The 23,432-nt window shown below is 39.4% G+C and overlaps 1 protein-coding gene across 2 annotated transcripts in view; it reads left to right on the top strand.

The window, feature by feature from the left end:
• Positions 1 to 23,432, top strand: part of LOC122755785 (selectin P) — a 32,462-nt gene that overhangs the window by 4,641 nt on the left and 4,389 nt on the right. For both annotated transcript variants that reach the window (XR_006356405.1, XM_044004618.1), the window contains exons 2-12: positions 1,928 to 1,997; positions 4,257 to 4,646; positions 6,401 to 6,508; positions 7,423 to 7,611; positions 8,193 to 8,378; positions 8,927 to 9,112; positions 13,319 to 13,504; positions 17,210 to 17,395; positions 18,020 to 18,205; positions 20,464 to 20,649; positions 22,875 to 22,994. Coding sequence is in view for 1 of the 2 variants with exons in the window: in XM_044004618.1 (XP_043860553.1) it covers positions 1,928 to 1,997; positions 4,257 to 4,646; positions 6,401 to 6,508; positions 7,423 to 7,611; positions 8,193 to 8,378; positions 8,927 to 9,112; positions 13,319 to 13,504; positions 17,210 to 17,395; positions 18,020 to 18,205; positions 20,464 to 20,649; positions 22,875 to 22,994 (1,993 nt within the window). In the remaining variant the exon portion in view is untranslated. The remainder of the gene's footprint in view (positions 1 to 1,927; positions 1,998 to 4,256; positions 4,647 to 6,400; positions 6,509 to 7,422; positions 7,612 to 8,192; positions 8,379 to 8,926; positions 9,113 to 13,318; positions 13,505 to 17,209; positions 17,396 to 18,019; positions 18,206 to 20,463; positions 20,650 to 22,874; positions 22,995 to 23,432) is intronic.

Below are 23,432 nucleotides of genomic sequence, written 5' to 3'. Positions count from 1 at the left end.
CTTTCAGTTTAACATGGTGTATTCTAAGCAGTGGGAAACTTAATAGCTTCCAATGTTTGGCCTAAACCATTCATACTTCCTCATTTGCAGTCTCTTGTAATCAGTGACAAGCTCTGTAAAATGGTTGGTCAAGGATATTTCTGTGCCCCCAGAACATTTTTTCTTTATGTGTAACCAGAAATGGCCTTGAGCCAACTCTAACAATCTCCTGAGAGCTGATTGTTAAATTTTAAGTATGAGCATTTACACTTCAGAAATTGACAAATAGAATGAATCAATTCTTGATTTATTGTTTTGTTGAATGCATAAACTTAAGGAAATGATGGAAAAATGTTAATAATGCTGATTAAATTTAAAAGTGTGCCATGAGAACTTTTTTCCCCTTGAGAGTCAGTTGTTAAACATTTACCAGCACACCTTTATGTGTAACTGAGGAGCCTGTACAAGAAATTGAATACTTAAGTATGTAATGGAATATAATGGAAATAGCATTGGATTTGGAGTGTAAAGACCTGGGTTTGAATCTTGGTTTTGCTACTTACTGGCTGTGTGAGACTGAGCAAATCATTTCATTTTTCTTGGCTTGAATCTCCCCATCTTTAAAGTGGAAAGGGGCTGAGGGGACTAGATGATTTCTTAGGTCTTTTCTAAGTCTACGATCCTCTCTATGCATGACTTATACCTCATGAACATCAGATAATGCACAAGCACAAGACCAAGGAGTGTTCACTTTTTGTGCCATTGACCCCTTTAGCCATTTGGTGAAGCCTTCTCTGGATAATGGTTTCCAATGAAGAAATTAAAATGCATAGTATTACAAAGAAACTAAGGTTCTTAACCTTTTTTTTTTTTAAGGCATGGACCCCTAAAGCCATTGGGTGAAACCTAGGGACCTTTTCTGAGAAGAATGACTTTAAATGCATAAAACAAAATTGTTGTTATTGTTGTTTGCTCTTCATTCTAGAAGAGGACCATGACATAGGGGTGATGTCATGACTTTCACAGAACTGGATTTAAGTGAGGAAGGGCTGTACAAGGTACCAACCTCACTCTCTATTCCAGAGCCATCTGGATCCAGTGGTGAGATATAGATCAGGATGACAGAAGATGCCCCCAAATGTTTAAAGCAATTGGGGTTAAGTGACTCACCCTGGGTCACACAGCTAGTAAGTATCTGAGGTCAGATTTGAACTTGGGTCCTCTTGTCTCCAGGGCCAGTGCTTTATTCACTGTGCTACCTAGCTGCCCCCATCCTTGAGCCCCAGACTTCTTAACTCAGAGGTCAGCTCTCTTCCCATTCAGGCTGCCTCTTACTTTAAAGTTTGCAAAATACTTTTTATAGATTATTTGAGGGTATATACTACAGGTATTATCATCCGTCATTTACAGATATGGAAACTGAGGCTCAGGAAGTTAAATGTCTTACTTGTGGTCAAACAGTAGTATCAGAAGTAAGGTGTGAACCCAGGGCTTCAAAACTCCCAGTCCTAGGGGCAGCTAGGTGGCACAGTGGATAGAGCACCAGCCCTGGAGTCAGGAGGACCTGAGTTCAAATCTGGCCTCAGACATTTGACACTTACTAGCTGTGCGACCCTGAGCAAGCCACTTAACCCCAATTGCCTCACAAACAAAACAAAACAAAACAAAACAAAACAAAACAAAACAAAACAAAACAAAACAAAACAAAACAAAACAAACAAACAAAACCTTCCTGTCCTATACAGTACACACTACTCCATGCTACCTCTTCCAGCTATCTGCCCTTTGGATTGTTACTTAAACTCTCCTGAATGCAGAATTAGGGGAAATGTGACTATCTGGACCTGCATTTGTATTGTGTTGCTCAAAAGTGTTGAGATCAACTTTAAACTGACTATTACTGATTGAATATGTGAGCTAAAGGGAAGGGTTCTTTTCTTGCTTTCAGATTTGCTACCTAGAAGCCTTCAGGAACGGGAGATTTCAGAGGATTGTCCTTGGCACTGCCTTGATCTCCGGTAAGTTTTAGCATATCCTTTTCCCGGAGCCCTGGACATTTGGGGCTAAGCATGAAGTCAAGTAGAATTCAGAAAAATGGGAGGGAGCTATTGGCAGAGGAGATGATTCAGGCAAAGATTCCTGGTTGGGAGTCAGGAGTCGGGAGTTGGAGGCGGATTTAGAGTTAAGGTTATCTTTATGGCACATGCCTAGGGGATTGACTTGTGTCACTGAACTATGTTGTGTTGCAGAGGTATAAATGAAAAAGCAGCCTAAGCCTGAGATAAACACAGTGATGGACCAAGGGGCTGGGGCTGCCTGGAAAGAAGGCTTATAAACAGGAAAAGGAGCTGTTTCCAGGCCTGATTACTTTCATTGTTCACCTCTTCCAGAGGGAGCCTGCCTCCCCTCTTCTGTCCCTGGGACAGATTCCATTGGCCAGAAAACAGTAACATGTACAAGCACTTTAGACATTTCAAAGCACCTTCATCAGTCCTCTCCTCATCTGATCTCTCCCCTGCCCACAAACCTCCTAGGGATCAGGAAGGATTAGTTTAATTTCTTTCTTACAGATGAAGAAATATATGCAGAAAAGTTAAATGATTTTCCCCAAGAAAGACAGCATAGTCTTGTGAAAAGAACACTGAACTCAGAACCAAGAGATCTGAGTTCTAACCCCAACTCAGATACTTATAAACCATATAGCTTACTTAGGTAAGCCATTTAATCTCTTTACGACTCAGTAGCCTCATAACTGGGACAGGCAGCAAGTAGAACCATGGAGAGTACACTAGAGAACAGCGACAACAAGGCATTGGAGAAGTTCAACAGAGAAGAGTGAGAGACTTGGGGAGAAAGTAATCACTTTTATATGAGGGTCATTTCTGCCTATAATTAGCATGAGGAATAGATTGTATAGTGAGTGGATAGAATCCTGGATTTGGAGTCAGAAAGACCTCAGTACTTTTCCAGCATCATTCACTTATTAGCTATGTGGCCTTAGTAAAGTCACTTAAACTCATGAGGATTAAATGAAATACCAAATTTCAAATGCTTTGCAAGCCTCAAAGGGTTAAAGAAATGGAAGCTGCTATTATGTAACTTATCCATTAAGAGAAAAAATTTTAATAAGTTATGCTGATTACCTTTTTGATAAATATATTTCTGGTATAGACTTTAAGAATTTGAATCTTTATCTCCACCTACTTCCCTGACTTCCTTTAAGTTCCAACTAAAACCTCATTTGGGGGTAAGCTAGGTAGTTCAGTGGATAGAGTACCAGGCCTAGAGTCAGAAAGACTTAATTTCCTGAGTTCAAATCCAGCCTTACTAGCTGTGTGACTCGGGGCAAGCCACTTCACCCTGTTTGCCCCAGTTTCCTCATCTGTAAAATGAGCTGGAAAGGTAAAGGGCAAACCACTCCAGGATCTCTGCCAAGAAACCCCCAAATGCAGTCACCAAAAAGCTGGACATAACCAAAAAGGACTAAACAATAATAAAATTCCATCTTCTACAGGAAGCCTTTCCCAACCTCTTTTCATTCTAGTTCTTTCCCTCTCTTAAATTATTTCCTATTTATTTTGCATGTAGTTTTTTTTTTTTACAGATTTGTTTTTCTTCTGCTATTCATTTGTAAGCTCCTTGAAGGCAGACACTGTCTGTTGTCTCTTTTTGTATCCCTAGGGCTTAGCACACAGCAAGTACTTAATAAATGTTTATGGACTGACTGCAAATATAAGCAAGCCACATGCTTATGTTCTCTTAACTTAGTTGGACAGGAAAGAATAGGATGCCACAGGTATAGGGACTTCTGGGTGTGGGACTCCCTCAACAAATACAGGTTGGCACTATCACCGAAGCTTATGGTCACAGAGGACTTCCTTGGGGTGATCACACAGGATTCCACAGTCAATATGTCTCAGAGCAGACATTAAATGCTGATCTTTCAGGGTTTGAGGGTAGTCCTATAGCTACTCTAATGTATTGCCTCCCAAAGTATTCATTGTTTGATTAAAAAAAAGTATAATGACTTTTATAATTTTTATAATTTTTTTTATAATTGTCTGTGGGGTGTGTGTGTGTGTGATTTTAGATGTTTTGATTATTAATCTTCTAGACACAAATTCTATTGACTGTCTACAATGTTCTGGGTATGGATGTATCTGTGTTTATACTTATGGTTCTACTCCCCCTCTTAATATATTAATATATAATTAATAGATTATAATAATACATAATAATTAATATCTCAACCTGCTTCTCCCTTTTCTTTACATCAGCTCTGTTTTTTCATATACAAGTGAGAGCCTGGACATACCATTACAGCGATCAGAAGCCATATACCTGGAATGCTTCTCGGAGGTTTTGTCAGAGGTTTTATACAGACTTAGTAGCCATTCAAAATCAAAATGAAATTGCATACCTCAATGACTATTTGCCCTACTACCCTCAATATTACTGGATTGGGATCCGGAAAATCAATAATGTTTGGACCTGGGTGGGAACCAACAAGACCCTCACAAAGGAGGCTGAGAACTGGGCAGAAAATGAGCCCAATAACAAGAGGAATGACCAGGACTGTGTGGAGATCTATATCAAAAGACCTTCTTCTGCTGGGAAGTGGAATGATGAACCATGTGCGAAAAAAAAAAGGGCGCTGTGTTATCAGGGTAATAACGTCTACTTTTTTCTAAATTTGGTTTGTTGGGTTTTAAAAAAAACTGGTTTCTCTAAAGTAGTATTACACATGGCTCCTACCCACAGGGAGTTTATAATCTAATTGCAGAGATAAGCCACAGGCATATGAAATGATAATCATTTGAGATATATAAGGCATTAATAATGCTATAAAGACTTCTTGAACAGATAGGAAGGATTAATATTTGGTGGACAGTATTCAGCTTTTGTCTGCCAATAAAGGAGAGAGAATTAGAAAAAAAAATGGGTGAATACTGCAGCAGAAGGAAATCAGGGGGGAAAAAAAACTCCTTGGATATAAAGGCTTTGAAATAGACTCCGAAAGAGAAACACAGCCAACTCCTTCTTCCTCCTTAGAAATACTTGAAATAGGTAGCTCTCAGTTTAAAGAAAAGAAGGAGATGGGCCAGAGAATCTCTGTAATTTTGTGATCAAGAGGAAACCTAGGCTCATTAAGATCCCATGATTTCCTGCCTCCACACCACTTCTCACACTGTTCCTTACACCCAGAATGACTTTTCTATCCATCCCCTTTCCTCACACTCCCTACCAGGTCTACTTATTGACATCCTACCCATTCTTCCTTCAAGCCCCAGCCCAACTGCCACTCCCTACCAGAAGCCTACCTTGAGCCCCCAGCCTGAGGAGATTTCTCTTTATTTGACTTCATAGACTTCCTGCTGAGAGTTTCACTCCTTGCTTCCCTAGAGTGAACAAACAACTGGCCAAGGTGAAATATGGAAATGAGCAAATCCTGTGCCTAGGAGCATAATCCTGTTTTACACCCAACTATCATTCTGCTGAAGAAATCCCAGCATCATCTGTTCCTTCTTATAAACAAATTGCCCCAATTCACATACTATTCTACTCATCAAACTGACAGATATTAAAATTAGTCTTATTCTCAGCCACTTAAGCATGGCTGCATCAGAACCGTAGGTCATCTTTGAAACACACACTTTTCTTCAAAACTGCATACATTATGCATATATTATGGATATATTACTTACATACATTATGGATATATTACTTGACTTCTTCATTGCCTCCACATAGCATATTTAGCATGGCTTTGAAATAAGAATAATGCCTTGTCTTGAAACGTATTAGTTGCTCGTGTTGTTGACTTAAGTAAACTTCCTTTGCTTGTCTATTTCTGAGGTTGCCAACACATGACCATGAGACCAAATTTTTAAAATTTGGGTATTGAGCTAGGACCCATTTCTGGGAGAAGGAAGTGTCAGAACCTGGGTGATTCATTCAAATAGAATACATACCTAATGGAATCTGAAGCAAGAGGAGAAGCCATAATCAAGAGGTGGTAGTAACATTTCAGATTTAGCAGCAGCAGTTCACATTTATATAAAACTTAGAAATTTACAAAGAACTTTCCCCACAACAACCCTGAGAGATTGTGTAAGTCTTCTCATTTTATAAATAAGGAAACTTAGGTTTATAAATAAGGAAACTTAGGTTCAGAAAAGAATGTTCATAAAAAATAGGTACTGTTTTAGAGTTAGAAAGGCATTTTAACATCACCTGTACAAACCCCTTTGTTTTATAGGTGAAGTAATTTATTCATAGTCACACAGGTAATGTCAGAGATAAAATTTGAACCCAATTTCTGACTACTTGTATTACACTACATTAAAGTTAGATATACTTCTTATTTCCAACCTGGTTTTTCACAAGCGCCAGTGGGTCTAACCTACCTTTACCCACACAGCCTCCTGTGAACCTTTCTCCTGCAACCAGCATGGAGAGTGTATTGAAACCATTGGAAACTACACCTGCTCCTGCTACCCAGGATTTTATGGACCAGAATGTGAATATGGTAAGGAAAATGCTCCATTTAATTCTATTTCATCTATTATCATCTCAGTGATGAGTGAAATACCAGGAAGCCATTGATTATGGAGAACTACTGATAAGCAGAAAGAGTGGCCTCAGGAGTCCTTATCATATTATCTGCAAATGTCACTAGACACATAGACCTGAGCCAAACAGGCAAAATATCTTATAGGTACAAAAGGCATTTCCTTCTAATGTCTCTCTTTGGTTTGAGGAGGTAAATCACTTAAGAAAAAAGGATAAGGGAAAAAGAAAGGAAGCAAATGAAAGAGATCACTTTCAAGCTAATTTTGCTCATTTCTGACGCAATGGCCCATAGCATACCTTGAAATTATGATTTGAGTAAAATGGTCCCAATTATTTTTTTTACTGGGCATGTGATTTTAATATTGTAAGTTACCTCCCAGTGAAGGAATTCACTTCCCGCGTAGATCAACAATTACTCTTCATTTTATCTCCTTAATTTTTATTTATTTATTAATTACTTATTTGTTTGTTCATTCATTCATTCATTTATTCATTCGTTTGTTTATTTGTTTATTTATTTATTTTTGTGGGGCAATGAGGGTTAAGTGACTTGCCCAGGGTCACACAAAGTGTCAAGTGTCTGAGGCCAGATTTCAACTCAGATCTTCCTGACTCCAGGGCCAGCACTTTATCCACTGTGCCACCTAGCTACCCCGCCCCCCCCATTTAATCTTCTTAGACCATTTCCTAGAGCACTAAGAGGGTTAAGTTAGTAGACCAGGGTCACAGAGCCAGCATGTGTCAAAGATGACCAGTCTTCCTGATTCTCAGGTCAACTCTTTATTCACTGTGCCACACCACCCCTCTGCTCTAATTTTGTATTACCCTTCAGTCAGAAATGAGTGGTACTGATAACGTGTTTTCCTATAGCTATAAAGTGTAAAGAACTTGACCTCTTCCCTGGCAATATGCACATGACCTGCAGCCATCCTCTGGGAAATTTCTCCTACACATCCAGATGTAATTTCTACTGCTCAGAAGGATATGAGCTGAATGGGGAAAACACGTTGGAGTGTTTAGCTTCTGGGGAATGGACAGCTAAAATCCCAGAGTGCTCAGGTATGTCATTTCCATTTTCTTCCCATTCTCTGAACAAATAGAACTTAAGAAATGATTGCTCTTTCTCCAGGAGGAATCTAGCTTACAGACCACCTAGCCACCAGATGGTAATTACTGCATAAGAGATAATTATTCCAAAGGAGTAAGATAAATGCTCATCTGAAATTAGATAGTATACTGGACTTCTAGTGGGGTCTCATAAAGGTTAAATTTGGATTCTTAAGTGAAAACTTCAGAAGAAGACTCCTTGATAGGTATTTATTTCCAAACAAATTAAGCTCTAGCAGAGAGCTCTGAATTCAATTCTCATAGTCTGTATCAGCACCTTAGACATAGAAGGTGTTTTACTACATGTTTGTTGGATGAATCAATGAATTATAACTATCGATGTCAATCTACCCAGAGTCCCTAAAAGGCAACCAAAAAAAGAAGGGAGTTTACATCCTACTCTACCTATGCTTACACTTACTTACCTGTCCATTTCCTTTTGAAGTGACCCAAAGGTTAGTAGAACAGGATATCCTTTTCAAGGGACCTGTATCATGTAGTCTCTCACCATTGATATTTGTTGGTTTTTTTAGTCATCGAGTGCCCAGCCTTAAGGAGTCCTGAAAGGGGAAAGATGCACTGCTCCTATACTTCAGAGGAAAACCCTCACCAATCCAGCTGCACCTTCAGTTGTGAAGAGGGGTTCACATTAAAAGGGGAAGAAATGGTCTGGTGTGCAGCTTCTGGAGCCTGGACAGCCCCAGTCCCGCTGTGTGAAGGTGGGTCTGAGACAGCCAAGGAGTTGTGATAGTCCACTACTCCTAGCTTTGAGCATGGGCAGGATTTTCTATAATGGGACCTGCTTCTATCTGCCACTCAGTCACATCCTGGGATCCTGTGGCCCTCTGGGACAGTGAGAGGGTGGCTAGCTTTAGAAAGACAGGATTCTGGGATATTCTGGCAAACCATAAGAAGTATGAGAGCTAGAGTTCAGGGGGAGAAGGTGGAAAAGTGCCAAAGGAAGAATCATTATATATTCTCAACACTTCAGCTAGCATGCTGAAGAATGTGCTTTAAATTCCACTATGATGGGGAAAACTCATCATTCTAAAAACAGGAAAAACAACAAAAAACTCTTTACCCTCTTCTTGGTACATCTGAATAATTTGGGAAGAATGTAAAAGTATTTTCCAAGTCAATGAAATTACAGATCCTTTTATTGTTGATACATTGATTGCAGAGTTCACTGTACATAGAAGGTGCAAGATGTTTCCTGTCAGTGTTGAACTAAATAAAATATCTTAATTAGTGAATATTTTTCTACTAGCCATCACATGTGATCCATTGGAGAGTCCTGCCCACGGAAGCTTGAATTGCTCCTCATCTTTGATGGAATTTCCATACAACTCTAGATGTTCATTCCAGTGTGCTGAGGGCTTTGTGCTAAAAGGAGCAGAGACCACCGAGTGTGACATGTCTGGAACCTGGACAGCCCCAGCCCCAGTTTGTCAGGGTACGGCGAAATTTTCTTTTGTCTTTCTCTCTTGTTTTAGTGGAAACATCAAAGAAACAATAATAGAGTTGACATATAACATTTTAAGATTTGAAAAATGCCTTTCCACAGGTTATCTCACTTGATGCTCAAAAATGTGGCATGGGGGCTATTATTGTCCCCATTTTCTAGATGAGGAAACTAAACTCAGAAAGAGTGAATGACTAGAGGACCACTGAGGTCTCTCCCAACTCTAGACCTGTGATTTTTCAACACTATGGCCTTGTCACAACCTCTCTTGAATTTCTCTAAAATGGAAATAATTAACTTTCCCCTTCTCACCTCAAGAGATAGTTTTGAGTATCAAATTATACAAAACTTTTGAAGCATATAATATGGTTATCATTATATATCTTTAGTCCCATTTTACAGGAATAACAACTGAGGCAAAGCCAGGGCAACGAGATAGAGTATTCATAAGACTGGTGCTTGGTATCAGTGTAATATTGCCCTTCCTTTATTCTGCCACTCACCATGATCCTCAGGGTCACTTATGTGACCTTTCTGTACCTATTTACACAGCTATAAAAATGAAATTAAGTAGTCGCCATCCATCACCACAGGACATAATAAGGAGTAGGTAGATGACATTTAGACCGATCCTTGAGGTCCTTCAAATGGAATTTCAAAAAGTCATTCAATCTACTCCCTCACCTTCAATAAGGTGATTTTTTTTTTTCATTTACCATGGATAGCTGAAAACCCCATTTCTTTCTCTTTTTTTTGTGAGGCAATTGGGGTTAAGTGACTTGCCCAGGGTCACACAGCTAGTAAGTGTCAAGGGTCTGAGGCCAGATTTGAACTCAAGTCCTCCTGAATCCAGGGCTGGTGCTCTATCCACTGTGTCACCTAGCTGCCCCCCAAAACCCCCCTTTCTAACCCAGATTTTCAATCTCCAGGTCAAATTTGATTCGCAGAGAAGAATAGCAAGAAATTCCATAGCTCGGGACTGTGGAATATAGTGGTGGAAGGGTAGGAAGAAGTCAAAGCCCTTGAGCTACAAATCTGCTCTCAGTGGGTGCAATATTGGGGAGATATGGACTTGGGAAATTTACAAAGAAAGAAGAAACTAACGAAGGGAGAGGGAGGCCATAGCCCAGCTCTAGGAAGAGGCAGCCTAAATGATTAAACCTTCATTGCACCTCCAAGGAACCCAGTGCACTTTGTATATCCCGTAACATCCTTTGTGAAATAAGATGCGTTTTTAATGACCCTTGTTCAATAAATAAGGAAGCCAAGACAATGAGGGAAAGGAAGTAACTTCCTCAATATCTTTCGCTGGTTCCAGAATAGAGTTAGCATAATTTCCAAGTCTCTTGAATTCTGTCTCCTAGATCAACATCTTCCCAAACCCTATTTATATAGCTACAGGTTGACTTTCCTGACTCATTTTACCCTCACCATTCCACTCTCCACACCCGCCCCTCACAAGAACTAGCAGAGAATTTGAGAGCCACCTTTTCCTTTTATAGTTGAAGAAACTGAGGTCTAGAGAGATTAAATGATTTTTCTCAAGATCACTCATCTAATAAGTAATAAGGTGGAATTTGAACTCGTGTCCACTGACTTCGATTCTTTTTCTATTAAATAACACTGTTGCCTCTACTTACATTGGTAGTAAATACTTTACTTGTTTATGGTAAACTGCTTTGTTATCTTAACATAATTAACATAACCGTTATGTTATTTTGACTGTTATTCATCTTTGTTAGGTTTGTCTGTGCTGAAATGATCATTTCTCAAGGGCAGGGATTGTGTCCTTCCTTATTTTGTATATCACCTCGTAGAGTCCTTGTTGTTGTTCAGTTATTTCAGTTGTGCCTGATGTTTCATGAATCCATTTGGGGATTTCTTGGCAAAGATATGCGAATAGCTTTCCATTTCCTTCTCTATTTCATTTTACAGATGAGGAAACTGAGGCAAATAAAGGTTAAGTGACTTACCCAGGGTCACACAGTTGTTAAGTCATTTTTCAGTCATGTCCAACTCTTCATGACCCCATTTGGGGTTTTCTTGGCAAAATACTGGAATGTCTTGCCATTTCCTTTTCCGACTCATTTTACAGATGAGGAAACTGAGGCAAACAGGGTTTAAATGACTTGCCCAGGATCACGCAGCTAGTATATGTCTAAGAATGGTTTTGAACTCAGGTCTTCCTGGCATGATGCTCTATCCACTGTGCCAGCTGGATACCCAGTAGAGTCTTAAACAAAAACAAAAATAAGAAGTTTCTTTCTTTCTTTCTTCCTCTTCCCCTTCCTTCCTTCCTTCCTTCCTTCCTTCCTTCCTTCCTTCCTTCCTTCCTTCCTTCCTTCCTTCCTTCCTTCCTTCCTTTCTTTCTTTCTTTCTTTCTTTCTTTCTTTCTTTCTTTCTTTCTTTCTTTCTTTCTTTCTTTCTTTCTGCTGTGGACCAAAGAGCTCACAGAACAAAGCCTGTAATGGTGAATCACATACACACACATCCCAAGCCAATTTTCAGTACCATGATTAGTGAACATGGTATTAAGATGAACTCAAATGGGATGCGACGTTAGGCACCAATGGCTCTTCTCTCAAGAGCCAAAGGGTCTGGAGCCTGGTATAGGTTGAAGAATGGGCTGGGAATTGGTGGGCCAGAATATAGGCTCTTACCACCAACACTATCCTCCTAGGCAATTCCTATAGCCTACACTCTGAGCCATCAACAATGAAGGACCCAACGTGAGAGAATTGTAGGCATGGGATGGAGTGGGGCAGTGAAGAAAAACATGCCATCACCAGAGTTTTTCTAAGAAACCTTAGGTTTTGTGGTGTTCTCAGTGCAAGCAGACTGCCATTTGTTGCTACTTCCCATGACCTTTCTATCCCCTTCTGTTTGTAGTTTTGTGTTTTACTCTGGCTGATCTGTCCTTTAACCTCTTTCCCTTCATTTCTCATGCTGGTTTCATGTTCTGTGAACACTCTAAAAAGATAAATTAGAGTAAAGGGCCCTGGAACCCACTAACTGGTGAAATGATGCTTAGCCAGCATTTCCTTCTCAATGCTTATTTCCCTCTCATCCCCTGTCCCATTTTCACCTTGACTTACCATCAGAATGCAAAGCCACAATTCATTAGGACACATGCTTCTGGGAATTTTTTCTTTCCCTTTTCAGTCTGCATGGATATTGTTTAGTTGGTTGTTTTTCCCAAGAGAGCCAACTTACAATAAACAAACTTTACATTGAAAACAAAAAGTCTAGAATTTGGGGCAGTTTTGAGATGTATGTAGCTGAGGAAAAGCAATCATAAGGGAAGGGTTAGGGGAAATTTCCTGAAAGTCTGTTTAGAGACATAGTTCTTTCATGTCCCTGAACAAGAAGACAACCAGTCTGAAGACAACCAGGTCTGAAGATTCTTATTGCTCACAAAGTGGAAATAGTGGTTAGGTGGTAGAGTGTTGTATTTGGAATCAGGAAGACCCAAGTTCAAATCCTTCAACACTGAACTAGCAATCTGAGCCTAGGCAAGTCACTTAACCAGTCTCAGTTTTCTCATCTGTAAAATGGGGAAGATTGGGCTATAGGAATTGGCTAAGAGAAATTTATTGGTGGTAAGATCCTATATTCTGGTCCTCCAACTCCCAGCCCAACCTATACCAGACTTCAGACCCTTTGGTACCTGGCAAAGGTGCCTAAGGTCCTATACTATTTAGGCTCTCCCTAATACCATGTGTGTGAATGTATACATATACACACGTGTGTGTGTGTATATATATATATGTGTGTGTGTGTGTGTGTGTGTATACATATATTGCTGCTGCTATTCAGTCATTTTTCAGTCATGTCTGACACTTCATGACCCCATTTGGGTGCTTAAAATTGTAATAAGATTTTTAGGATACTGTATACACACACACACACACACACACACACACACATGCACATCTTAGATGTTGGATCTACTCACTTCCTTCTTTTGTTATCCTAGATTACACTCTTGAATGGCAAGCCTTTCAGGTGAGTCCATAGATCCAACAGCTGAATTTCCCCATTAGATTCTCATCAGAAAATAATTGATGTCAATTTCCAACTTTGAGAGGGGGGGAATGATAAGAAGAGCTACTGAGTGCATGAATACAAAATTATCTGCAGGTTGTCGTGCTCTGAAATAAACTTTTTTTTTTCAACCTCTATCACTTTTCATTGCAGCTGTCATGTGCAAGCCGCTGCTGACACCCCAGGAAGGAACAATGACCTGTGTTCATCCTTTTGGAGATTCCAACTATAAATCAGCTTGTCAATTTAGTTGCAATGAAGGATTTTCTTTAATTGGATCAGACAAACTGCATTGCACTATTTCTGGCCACTGGACAGCTGATCCACCGACATGTCAAGGTAGAATGAACTTATCCTTATTTGTTTCTTTTTCATGGGTCATCATGAGACCCATGATTTCTACTGAGCCTTGCTTTACCTGCTTTTGGACCAGTTGTTGACATTTCAGAGTTGGCTTATCAAGATTCCTAATTTAAGAGGCAAGTGTTAACCCAAAGATGTGTTTCCATAAGTACATTAATACTCCTAGAACATCTTCCCCTGAAAAATTTCTCTGTACACCTTCCAGAAATGGGAGATATATTATGTAAAGTCATACCAGAGATACATGTACAGACTAGGTGAATCCTTGAAATGACTTTGTTTCTATTATTTGAGCTTCCACATATGCACAGAATCCTGAAGGAAGGAATGGTTTTCTCCCATTTTGGAAGATGAACATTAAGTTCTCTTTTCCATTGGTCTTTCCATGAATGACAACCTGGTTTTCTTTCAAATTCCCTACTACTCTCCCATTCGACACTCTAGGCTTCTTACTTAATATTCCGGGCTTCACTAATTCCATCAACCATCCATTTGACAGACATTAAGCTTCCACAGCTCTTAAGGTGATAAAAAAAAAATTCAGATGGTCCTCCTGGAGTGGCAATAAAGAAAAAGAGAGGATTTCTCTCACTTTTTATTGAACTGTCCTTCCCCTGCTCTGCCTGGGTGTCTAATATGTCTATCTTGTCTGTTATCTATCTAAAGAACCATTAGACTCACATAGTACTATAGATGGGAGATACCTCTGAACTTATTTAGGACAATTTCCCCATTCACACACACAGGGAGAGATTAAGCTTGCTATCAGGAAGCATCACTCCATTTTGGACCAGACCTGTGATTTCATCAGAATAATAAATTCTTGGTGAGGAAACTCCCTCTGCCAATACTTATTGGCAACCACTCAGCAATTTATAATCTTAGTCGGACAGAAAGAGGTTAAGAAACTTGCCCAGGATTACCCAGTTCGTATGTGTCAGAGGGGATTTGGGAAACCAGGTTTTTCTGACCGAGGCCACCTCTTTATCCTTTATCTGTGGCTTAATCATTTTCTCCTATTAGTTTGCATTACCCATTTGGCCTAGGCATTGTGGTGGACCACTGACATTTTAATAATAACATTAACGATAATAATAGCTAACATGTATATAACACTATATAGTTTACAAATATCTTACTTTATCCTTACAACAATCCATCCTAGAAGGAAAGTGCTATTATCATTATTATCCCAATTTTATAGACTTACAGAAGGGTTAAATGACTTGTTCAGTGCCACATAGCTAGTAAGGGACTGAAACTGAATTTGAACACAGGTCTTCTAGACTCCAAATCCAATGCACTATCTACTGCACAGCTCAAAAATGCCTAAAATTGGGGGAAGCTAGATGGCATAGTGGATAAAGCACCAGCCCTGGATTCAGGAGGACCTGAGTTCAAGTCAGACACTTGACACTTACTAGCTGGGTGACCCTGGGCAAGTCACTTAACCCTCATTGCCCTGAAAAAAAAAAAGAGAAAAAACGCCTAAAATATTTCTAAAGGTGTGAGAGAAGTATATTTATCATAATGTCCCAAGCAGAGTATGGCTGTTTCAATCACCTGGTTGGAGTACCATCACATGGTCACAAGGTCCAGGTAGCTTTTCCCAGTTTCCTAAGCACAAGTAAAGGATAACAAGGAGGCTGGTGTCACTAGATTATAGGGTATGTGGAATGGATTAAGGACTAAGAAGCTGGTGGTAGCTCTCTCTCAAATATATGCCCATAGTGCCCAAGTAAGATCACAACTAAATCATAGGATTATCATAGATTTAGGGTTGAAGTATGCTTAGAGGTCACTGAGTTCAAAGCCTTCATTTTACAGGCAAGGAAACTGAGGCCCAAAGAGGCTGAGTAATTTGCTGGCAGTCACACGAGTAGTAAGTGGTAGAACCAGGATTTAAACTCAGGTTTTTTGACTCCTAATCCAGCCATCTTTTCACTGCTGAAACTCTTCCAACTCTAAGATGCTATCATTCTAAGAATGGATACATTTTTATAAATTTATTCTCACAAAAATAACTCAAGATGAACAACAGATTAATGCCTCATCTGTGCATCTAGATGTCAGAATTACCATGAGTTTGCTCAGTTAGAGTTTGGTAATAATAAAGCCAAGGACATTCATTTCTGGTTTTTATTTCTGATCATTTTTAGTTTTATTATCTTATCTGACCACATTTTGTACCCATTATTCCCTAGTAGCTACTTCACAAAAGGTTATCCCCATGCCAAGAACACACCCTCCATCTTCGTTCCACTGAATCCTTAACTTCTTTCAAGACTCAACCCAGGTGCCACACCATACCCCAAATCATTCTGTTGTATTCATGTATCTGCACACCTACCATAACCCATCAATAGAATGTAAGCCCCCTACGGTCAGGGATTGTTTTGTTTTCATTCTTAGAGCCTCAAACACATAAAATACTTAATAAATGTTGGTTGAGTTGAGTTGAAAAGTAGTTGAGAAAGCATGAGTGTATCATAGGATCATAGATTCAGAGCTGATTTTAAAAGTAATAGTCCAACCTTCTCAATTTACAGATATGGAAACAGAGGTTAAGTGAATTATCTAGAGTAACACAGCTAATTAGCATCTGAAGCAGGACTCACACTCAGGATATCCTGATCCTAAGTCCAATACTCTATCCATTATACTACCTAGTTATGTAGAGCAAAGCAATCATTCCATTTATGCAAACAATTAAGAGACCACTCTCCAAGAACTATGGGTTATAGCCTTCTCTTTATATACAGACTACATAATTAAGCAATTCATGGAGCCTACATATTATATTACAATTGCGCCCTCTACTGTCCAGTAGTCATAATATTGCATAGTAAATGTAAGCAAAATAATTCTTTATTCTGCCCACCCACCCCTTCTCCTTTTCAATATAATGAACAATCTGCCCCTATGAAAAATTAGACCAAGGTTTCATTATTTCTTTCTGACAATTAATCTCTCAACTAAATTTAACTAAACCAATAGACCAGTCCTTCCCAAGAGGTGACCTGGCAAAAACCTCTACCATTTCAACATTCTTCATTATCTTTTATCCATTCCTTAACTCTTGGGGGGTTTCCTCTTCTTTTATTTTGTTGTTCTGATGAAAGATTCACATCTCAATTAATTATGATGAGATGAGCAAAAAAGAAAGAAGAGATAATTGAAGAAATAGCCAACCTATCAATATGGAAAGGCTTTGTTCAGGAACTTTGCAAAGAAATGTGTCTTTCAACTGAAGACTTATCTATCTAATCATGAAAAGATCTGTTTAACCAACCAGAGGGTTGACCTCTATGTGACCATTTTTTTTACCACACAAACTCATGAAAATTATCTACTACAGCATGGAGAAGTTAATGAAATATGGACTTCTGAATTATTGAAATATAATTACAATGATTATTATTAGCAGAATCATTTATTATTCTATATCCAGGCAAGAATTTTGACTTTTTGGATACCTTTTCTAACTGTCTAAATTTAAATGACTCAGGTAAAGAAATGTCTTATACTTTGCCTACCCGATCATTACCTTAGTTAATAGATAGATCTTACCAATTAGAAAAAGGATTTTAGCTCTGTGCCTGATATGATTCATTGTGATAATGAATTGAATAAAAGTTTCTTTTGTGAGCTAATCTCAAGAGATTTTGTTTTATGTTCCAGCAATCAAATGTCCACGGTTAGTTGCCCCACCCCAGGGGATGCTACAGTGTTCTGGGGCACATGGAAACTTGAGCTATAATTCTACTTGTGACTTCTCCTGCAAGAGGGGACTTACGCTAATGGGAGCCCAGAGACTCAAGTGTACAGCTTCAGGATCCTGGACAACCCCACCTCCATACTGTAAAGGTAAATTATCATCGTTCACATTTCTATAATAATCTGTGGTTTAAGAAATGCTATACTCTCACCAAGGGCAGCAAGGTGGCCTAGAGTCAGGAAGATTCATCTTCCTGAATTCAAATTAGACATTTATTAGCTGTGTGATGCTGGGCAAGTCACTTATCCCTTTTTTTTGCCTTGATTTCCTCATCTGTAAAATGAGTTGGAGAAGGAAATGGCAAACCACTCCAGTATCTCTGCCAAGAAAACCTCAAATGAGGTCATGAAGAGTCGGGCATGACCAAAAAAACAACTAACCAACAAGTGAAATACTTTTATCGTATTTATGTACAAGTAGAGTACCATTGTATTTTGCCCATTTTACATATGCCAAAACTGGGGTTCAGAGGGGTGAGAAAACCTGTCCACCATAGATGGAAGACCAGGACTCAGGTCTACTATTTTTAGACCAGTACCCTCTGTACTGCCTCATCGCATGCAGTAGTGTTGCCTCTGGACTAGGTAGAATGGAGTCCTAGTTTGGCAGTGTTCACTCTTGGAATGTTAGACTGCGTTCTTAGGGTGCCAGTTCAGCACAATAGCTTTCATGATAGGTCCTTGACTCCTGACCCTTCTGTTTTCATATTCTAGCCATTAAGTGCCCAGTATTAGATGCGCCAGAGTGGGGGAGCCGGGAGTGTTCCTACAACCAGGGAAACTCCAGGGATGGCTCTATCTGCCATTTTACCTGTGACAAGGGCTTTGAGCTGAAGGGATCTGACAGCCTGCTATGCTTAACTTCCGGCAAGTGGACAGCTCCTCCTCCAACTTGTGAAGGTAAAGTCTGACTAAACCTGGAGAACTGAGTGAAGGGGAGTAAAGAGTCTAGGGTAATGTTGAGGTTGTGCACTTGGGAAACTGAAAGTATGGTGATGCCTTTGCACTGAGATGATAGTTAAACCCATAGAAGCTGACGAGGTTAACAAGGGAGAGTATAGAGGCAGAAGAGAAGAGGGACTAGGACAGAATGCCCCAAGTTAGAGGACATATTGTGGAGGATGCACTAGCAAAGGAGACTGAGGAGAGGTCACACAAGCAAAGGAAGACTAGGAGAGAATCGCATCACAAAACAAAACAGCAAAGCAAAGAAAGCATCCAGGGAGAGAAGCAAAGGTGTTAAGTAAAGCAGGTATGATAAGAAAGATGAGGGCTGAGAAAAGACCATCAGATTTGCTGGTTAAGAGATCATTGAGGGGGCAGCTAGGTGGTGCAGTAGATAAAGCACTGGCCCCAGATTTGGGAGGACCTGAGTTCAAATTCAGCCTCAGACACTTGACACTTACTAGTGTGACCCTGGGCAAGTCACTTAACCTTCATTTCCCTGCAGAGAGAGAATTGATAACTTTAAAGAGATTAGCTTCAATTGAGTGAGGAAATCAGTAATCAAACTGGTAGATAGGGTTCCAGTTTGTAGGATAGGAGGATTCACTAAAAGAACTAGAGATGTTTAGCCTAGAAAAGATTTGGGGGAAGAAGAAAGGGGATAAGTGTATGAGGAACTGCCATGTGGAGATTAGACTTGTTCTTTGTAGCCACAGAGTTAGACCTTGGGGTAAAGAGTAGATGTTGCAAAGAGGAAAAAATAAGCTTGATTCAAGGGGAAATGCTCTTAATTTAATTAGAGCTATCCCAAAGTAATGGGTTTCCCCTCTTTGGAGATTTTTGGCTGAAGGCTGGATAGCCACATGTGGGATAGTGATGATCTTTACATAAATAAACTAGGAAGAAGGTTGAGTTGGATGGGAAAGGAGCAGATAATGAGTGCTATTTTGGATATGCTGAGTTTGAGCTAACTATTGGAAATATCTATTCAACAACTGGTAAAGAGGAACTAGAGCTCAGGAGATTAGGGCTTAATAGATAGATCTGTGAGTCATCTGAATAGGGATGATAACTGCAGTCACCAAAAGAGAGTGTTGAAAGAGAAGAGAAGAGAAACTAGAACAAGGCCCTACTTAGTGGACAGGGTGGTGATCCTAACAAAGGAGGCTGAAAAGGAATGATAGGATAGGTAGAAAACCAAAAAAGTGTAATTCATGGATGCCATGAGAAGAGAAAGTATCCAAGAGAAGGGAGCAGTTGACAATGTCAAAAGCTATAGAGAAGTCAAATGAATTAGGGACTAATAAAGGACTTTTGGATTTAGCAGTTAAGAAATCACTTGTAGCATTGAAGAGGCTCATTTGGGTGAAAGGATTGAAAGTAACATTGCAAGAGATTGAGAAGTGAGTGAGAAGTGAGGTAATGGAGGCAATGAATGTGACTTTCTAGGAAAATGAAAAATGGTTTTATTTTTTGATGATGGGAAAATCTGGGTATTTTTGTGCACAGTGGGGAAGTAGTTAATACATAGAGATTAAAGATGAAAGGGAAAGAGAATGATTTATGGTACAAGCTCCCAACGGAAAGAGGAAGGAAAAGGATCAGGAGAACAAATATAGTTTTTGGCCTTGACAAGGCAAAAAGCCACCTTTTTGTTAGAGACTGGAACAAAATAGGAGAGAATAAGAGATCCTGAAGAGAGATCTTGATGTGTGGAGTAGGGAGGAATGGGGAGTGGACAACAAATGACATATTTCCTCAGTAAAACAGGAAGAAAAGTGTTCTGCTAAGAAGGTGGGGTGGGAGTGAAAGCAGTATGGGAGGTTTATAGGAAGAGGAGAAAGTTTAGAATTTTTGATATGGAGAAAAATATCAGATTTCTACACTTCAAATATATATATATATATGTATATATATGATAATGATAACTAGTGTTTAAAATAAAATTCCATTGCCCTTAAATTCCCTTCACAAATAAACTTCATGTTTATAGCTGAATAAAAGGATGTTTTCTTTAAAGATATATATACGCATAGATATACATATATACATATACATTTATAAAATAAAAGGTATATATATACATACACACACACACACACACACACACACACTAGTTATTACCATCATGTACATTTACCCAGGGCAGAAATGAAGCAATGCTGATTTTTGTTCTTAGTTTCACTTCCCCCCTTCCCACATTTTCTCTGCAGCTGTCAAGTGCCCAGAACTGATTCTTCCTAAACCAATGCTGATGAATTGCTCTCACCCTTTGGGAAACTTCAGTTACGAATCTACATGCATCTTCTATTGCCCTGAGGGTCAAGTGTTAAACAGTTCCCCAGAAATAAAGTGTCAAGCAGAAGGCAAATGGTCAGAAAAGATGCCAACCTGCCAAGGTATATTAATCTAATGGGTCAAAATGCCACCTTCATATAGCCAACTGAAAAATCAGTTCTGCTTCTTTAACTCTTTCTAACGGATCTCTCTCTCTCTTTCTCTGGACCTTTCTCCATGTTTGTGTGAGGTTTCTTTTACCTTGGATGGAACAGTGTTTTTGCTTCAAACAAGGAGAGGTGGGGTTTAAATGTAGCTGCTTTGTCAGCCAATAACCACTCATTTTTTAACTTTCAGTTTCATTAAGTAAATCCATCTCATTCATCTGTAACCTGCTCCTTAACCTAGCTCAGAAAACTATGGACATTTAAAAGTTTGGATTTATGTAACCTATGTATCTTATTTGCAATTCATGAGGTAATGTTGCCAAATCATTTGGATTTTCAATGCTGACCTTCGCTCTCACATCTCCAATTGTCCGTTGAACATCTTGAACTGTATTCTTGTAGACTTCTTAAGTGTAACATGTCCAAAATTTAACTCATTAGCTTCCTCCCTTAAATCTTCCCCTCTTCCTAATTTCCTTATTACCATCAAGGATACTACCATCCTCCATTTTCCCAGGTGCATCATCTCAGTGTCATCCTCAACTCTTCCTTCTCACCCCACATAGCCAATCTATCACCAAATCCTGTCATTTTTGCCTTCACAACATCTCCTGTATGTATTCCCTTCTCTCCTCCAACACTGCCACCACTCTGGTCCAGGTCCTCATCTCCTCATGCCTGAACTATTGCAACAGCCTGTTGGTGGGCCTGCCTGCCTCAGGTCTCTCCACTCCAGTCCACCCTCCATCAACCATCAAATCGATCTTCCCAAAGCACAAGTCTGACCACATCACCTTTCTAATCAATAAACTCCAGTGGTTCCCTATTCCCTCAAGGATCAAATATAAAATTCTCTGTTTGGCTTTTAAAGTCCTTCATAATCTGGTCCTTTCTTACCTTTATAACTTCTTACTCCTTAATCCATTCAATATACCCTACAATCTAGTAACACTGGCCTTCTTGTTATCCTTTGCACAAGATGCACCATTTAATGATTGTTTTTTTTTCCATTGGTAACCTCTATTCCTGATTTCTCTCCCTCCTCATCATCACCCCAAGTCTTCTCTGGCTTCCTTCAAGTCTCCCATCTTTGTCAATGAGCTTTTTTCATTTCCCCCATAATGCTGGTGCCCTTGTTTTCTGATCATTTCCTATTTATCCTGCTTATATCTTGTTTGTACATTGTTGCTGTGTATTGCATCTCCCACTGGATTGTGAGTTCCTTGAGGACAGAGACTAGTTTTGTTTGTATCTTCCATGCTTAGCATAATACCTACTACATAGTAGGTACTTGATAAATGCTTGTCCACTTGATTTGTCTGTGTGGAAACTCCCCTCATTCAGATCACAACTGACCTATAATTTAGTAGATGATCTTGAAGAGTTTCTAGAAACTCAAAGAGGTTAAATGAATTGCTCACCATGACAGACCTAGTAAGCAAGGTCTTCCTGAGTCCCAGTCCAACATTCCTTCCAGCACAATGCCAGACATACAGTAGGTACTTAATAAATGCTTCTTCAATGATTGATTATACTATAGTGCCTCTCATGATCCAGTATGTCATATCTCCAAAAAGATATGGATATCCATTATTTATCTGTTTCCACTATTTCAATTTACTCTTAGATACTGTGGCAGACTTTTGTTCCTCACATATAGCCTGTTCAAAAGGTATTGGAAGACAGCAAGGAAGGCCTCTGCCTTTTTTGTTGGGTAAACTCCCTGTAGGAACCTCTGGGAAGACATAGTTGAAAATTACAAAGGATAAGAAGACATTGGATGAGCTATCATCTTTACTATTGGAAGGAACTCCATAACTGATGTGATCACAGATCTTTTTGTGTGTTTAGTTTTCATGTCTAGTGTCCATTATGTCATCATTCCTTTCATTAGATCCTTACCCTGACTCACTTAAGAATCCTGTTTATCATTTAATCCCTATTGATAAAGTTACTCCTTCTGTCTATTCATTACACAGTATTTTTGTGTGTGACATCCATCTCCTGTTTGTATTCTTCCATTTGTTTCACTATCAGCAACACCAGGACGTTTAATGAATAAAACTACTGATTTCTGCAAGTTGGCACAATTTCATAGCACTTTGTAGAATCTTTGGAATCCTCTTGGGTGGATGGGTAAAGATTCCAATACCAACATGCTTGGATGGGATTTATTGCAGGGAAACCATTGTCCGTCCAGGAAGCTCTAACTTACTTTGGAGGAGCAGCTGCATCAGTAACAAGTCTTGTAATAGGTGGTTCAATCCTCGCTATTCTCAGGAAGCGTTTCAGACAAAAAGGTAAGGGAGAAAAGCTACACTCTTTATTCTATCTGTTGGAAGGTATTTGGGGAAACTCCTAACCACTGTAGTTCATAGATAAGGTTATCTACATGGAAACAAAGTTGAGATCAGCTTAAGTGGCATCTCCAGCCCATGGGCCAAACTGAGCAGATATATTGCATATGGTTCTTCTGGCCAAAGAGGATGAGAAAGTTTTCCTTCTCTTGACCTGGGGGTAGGCATAACCCAAGTAAGAGAGATATATTTAATAGAGCAGTTATCAGCCAGTCACTCAATATTTGACAAGCACTGATTAAGCACTTATATGCTTCCTTGTCTTCCTTATTGTTCTTTGTGGGAAGTAACTAACAACAAATGGATGAGGGTGAATGGGAGAAGAGAGTCCATATCTCTGATACAGGGAGTTATGGTTACTGGGTTATTCAAATGACTTAA

This window comes from Dromiciops gliroides, chromosome 4 (assembly GCF_019393635.1).
Source record: "Dromiciops gliroides isolate mDroGli1 chromosome 4, mDroGli1.pri, whole genome shotgun sequence".
Classification (NCBI taxonomy): domain Eukaryota; kingdom Metazoa; phylum Chordata; class Mammalia; order Microbiotheria; family Microbiotheriidae; genus Dromiciops; species Dromiciops gliroides.
Note: the sequence above shows the minus strand (reverse complement) of the source record. Positions and strands in the feature narration are given on the sequence as shown.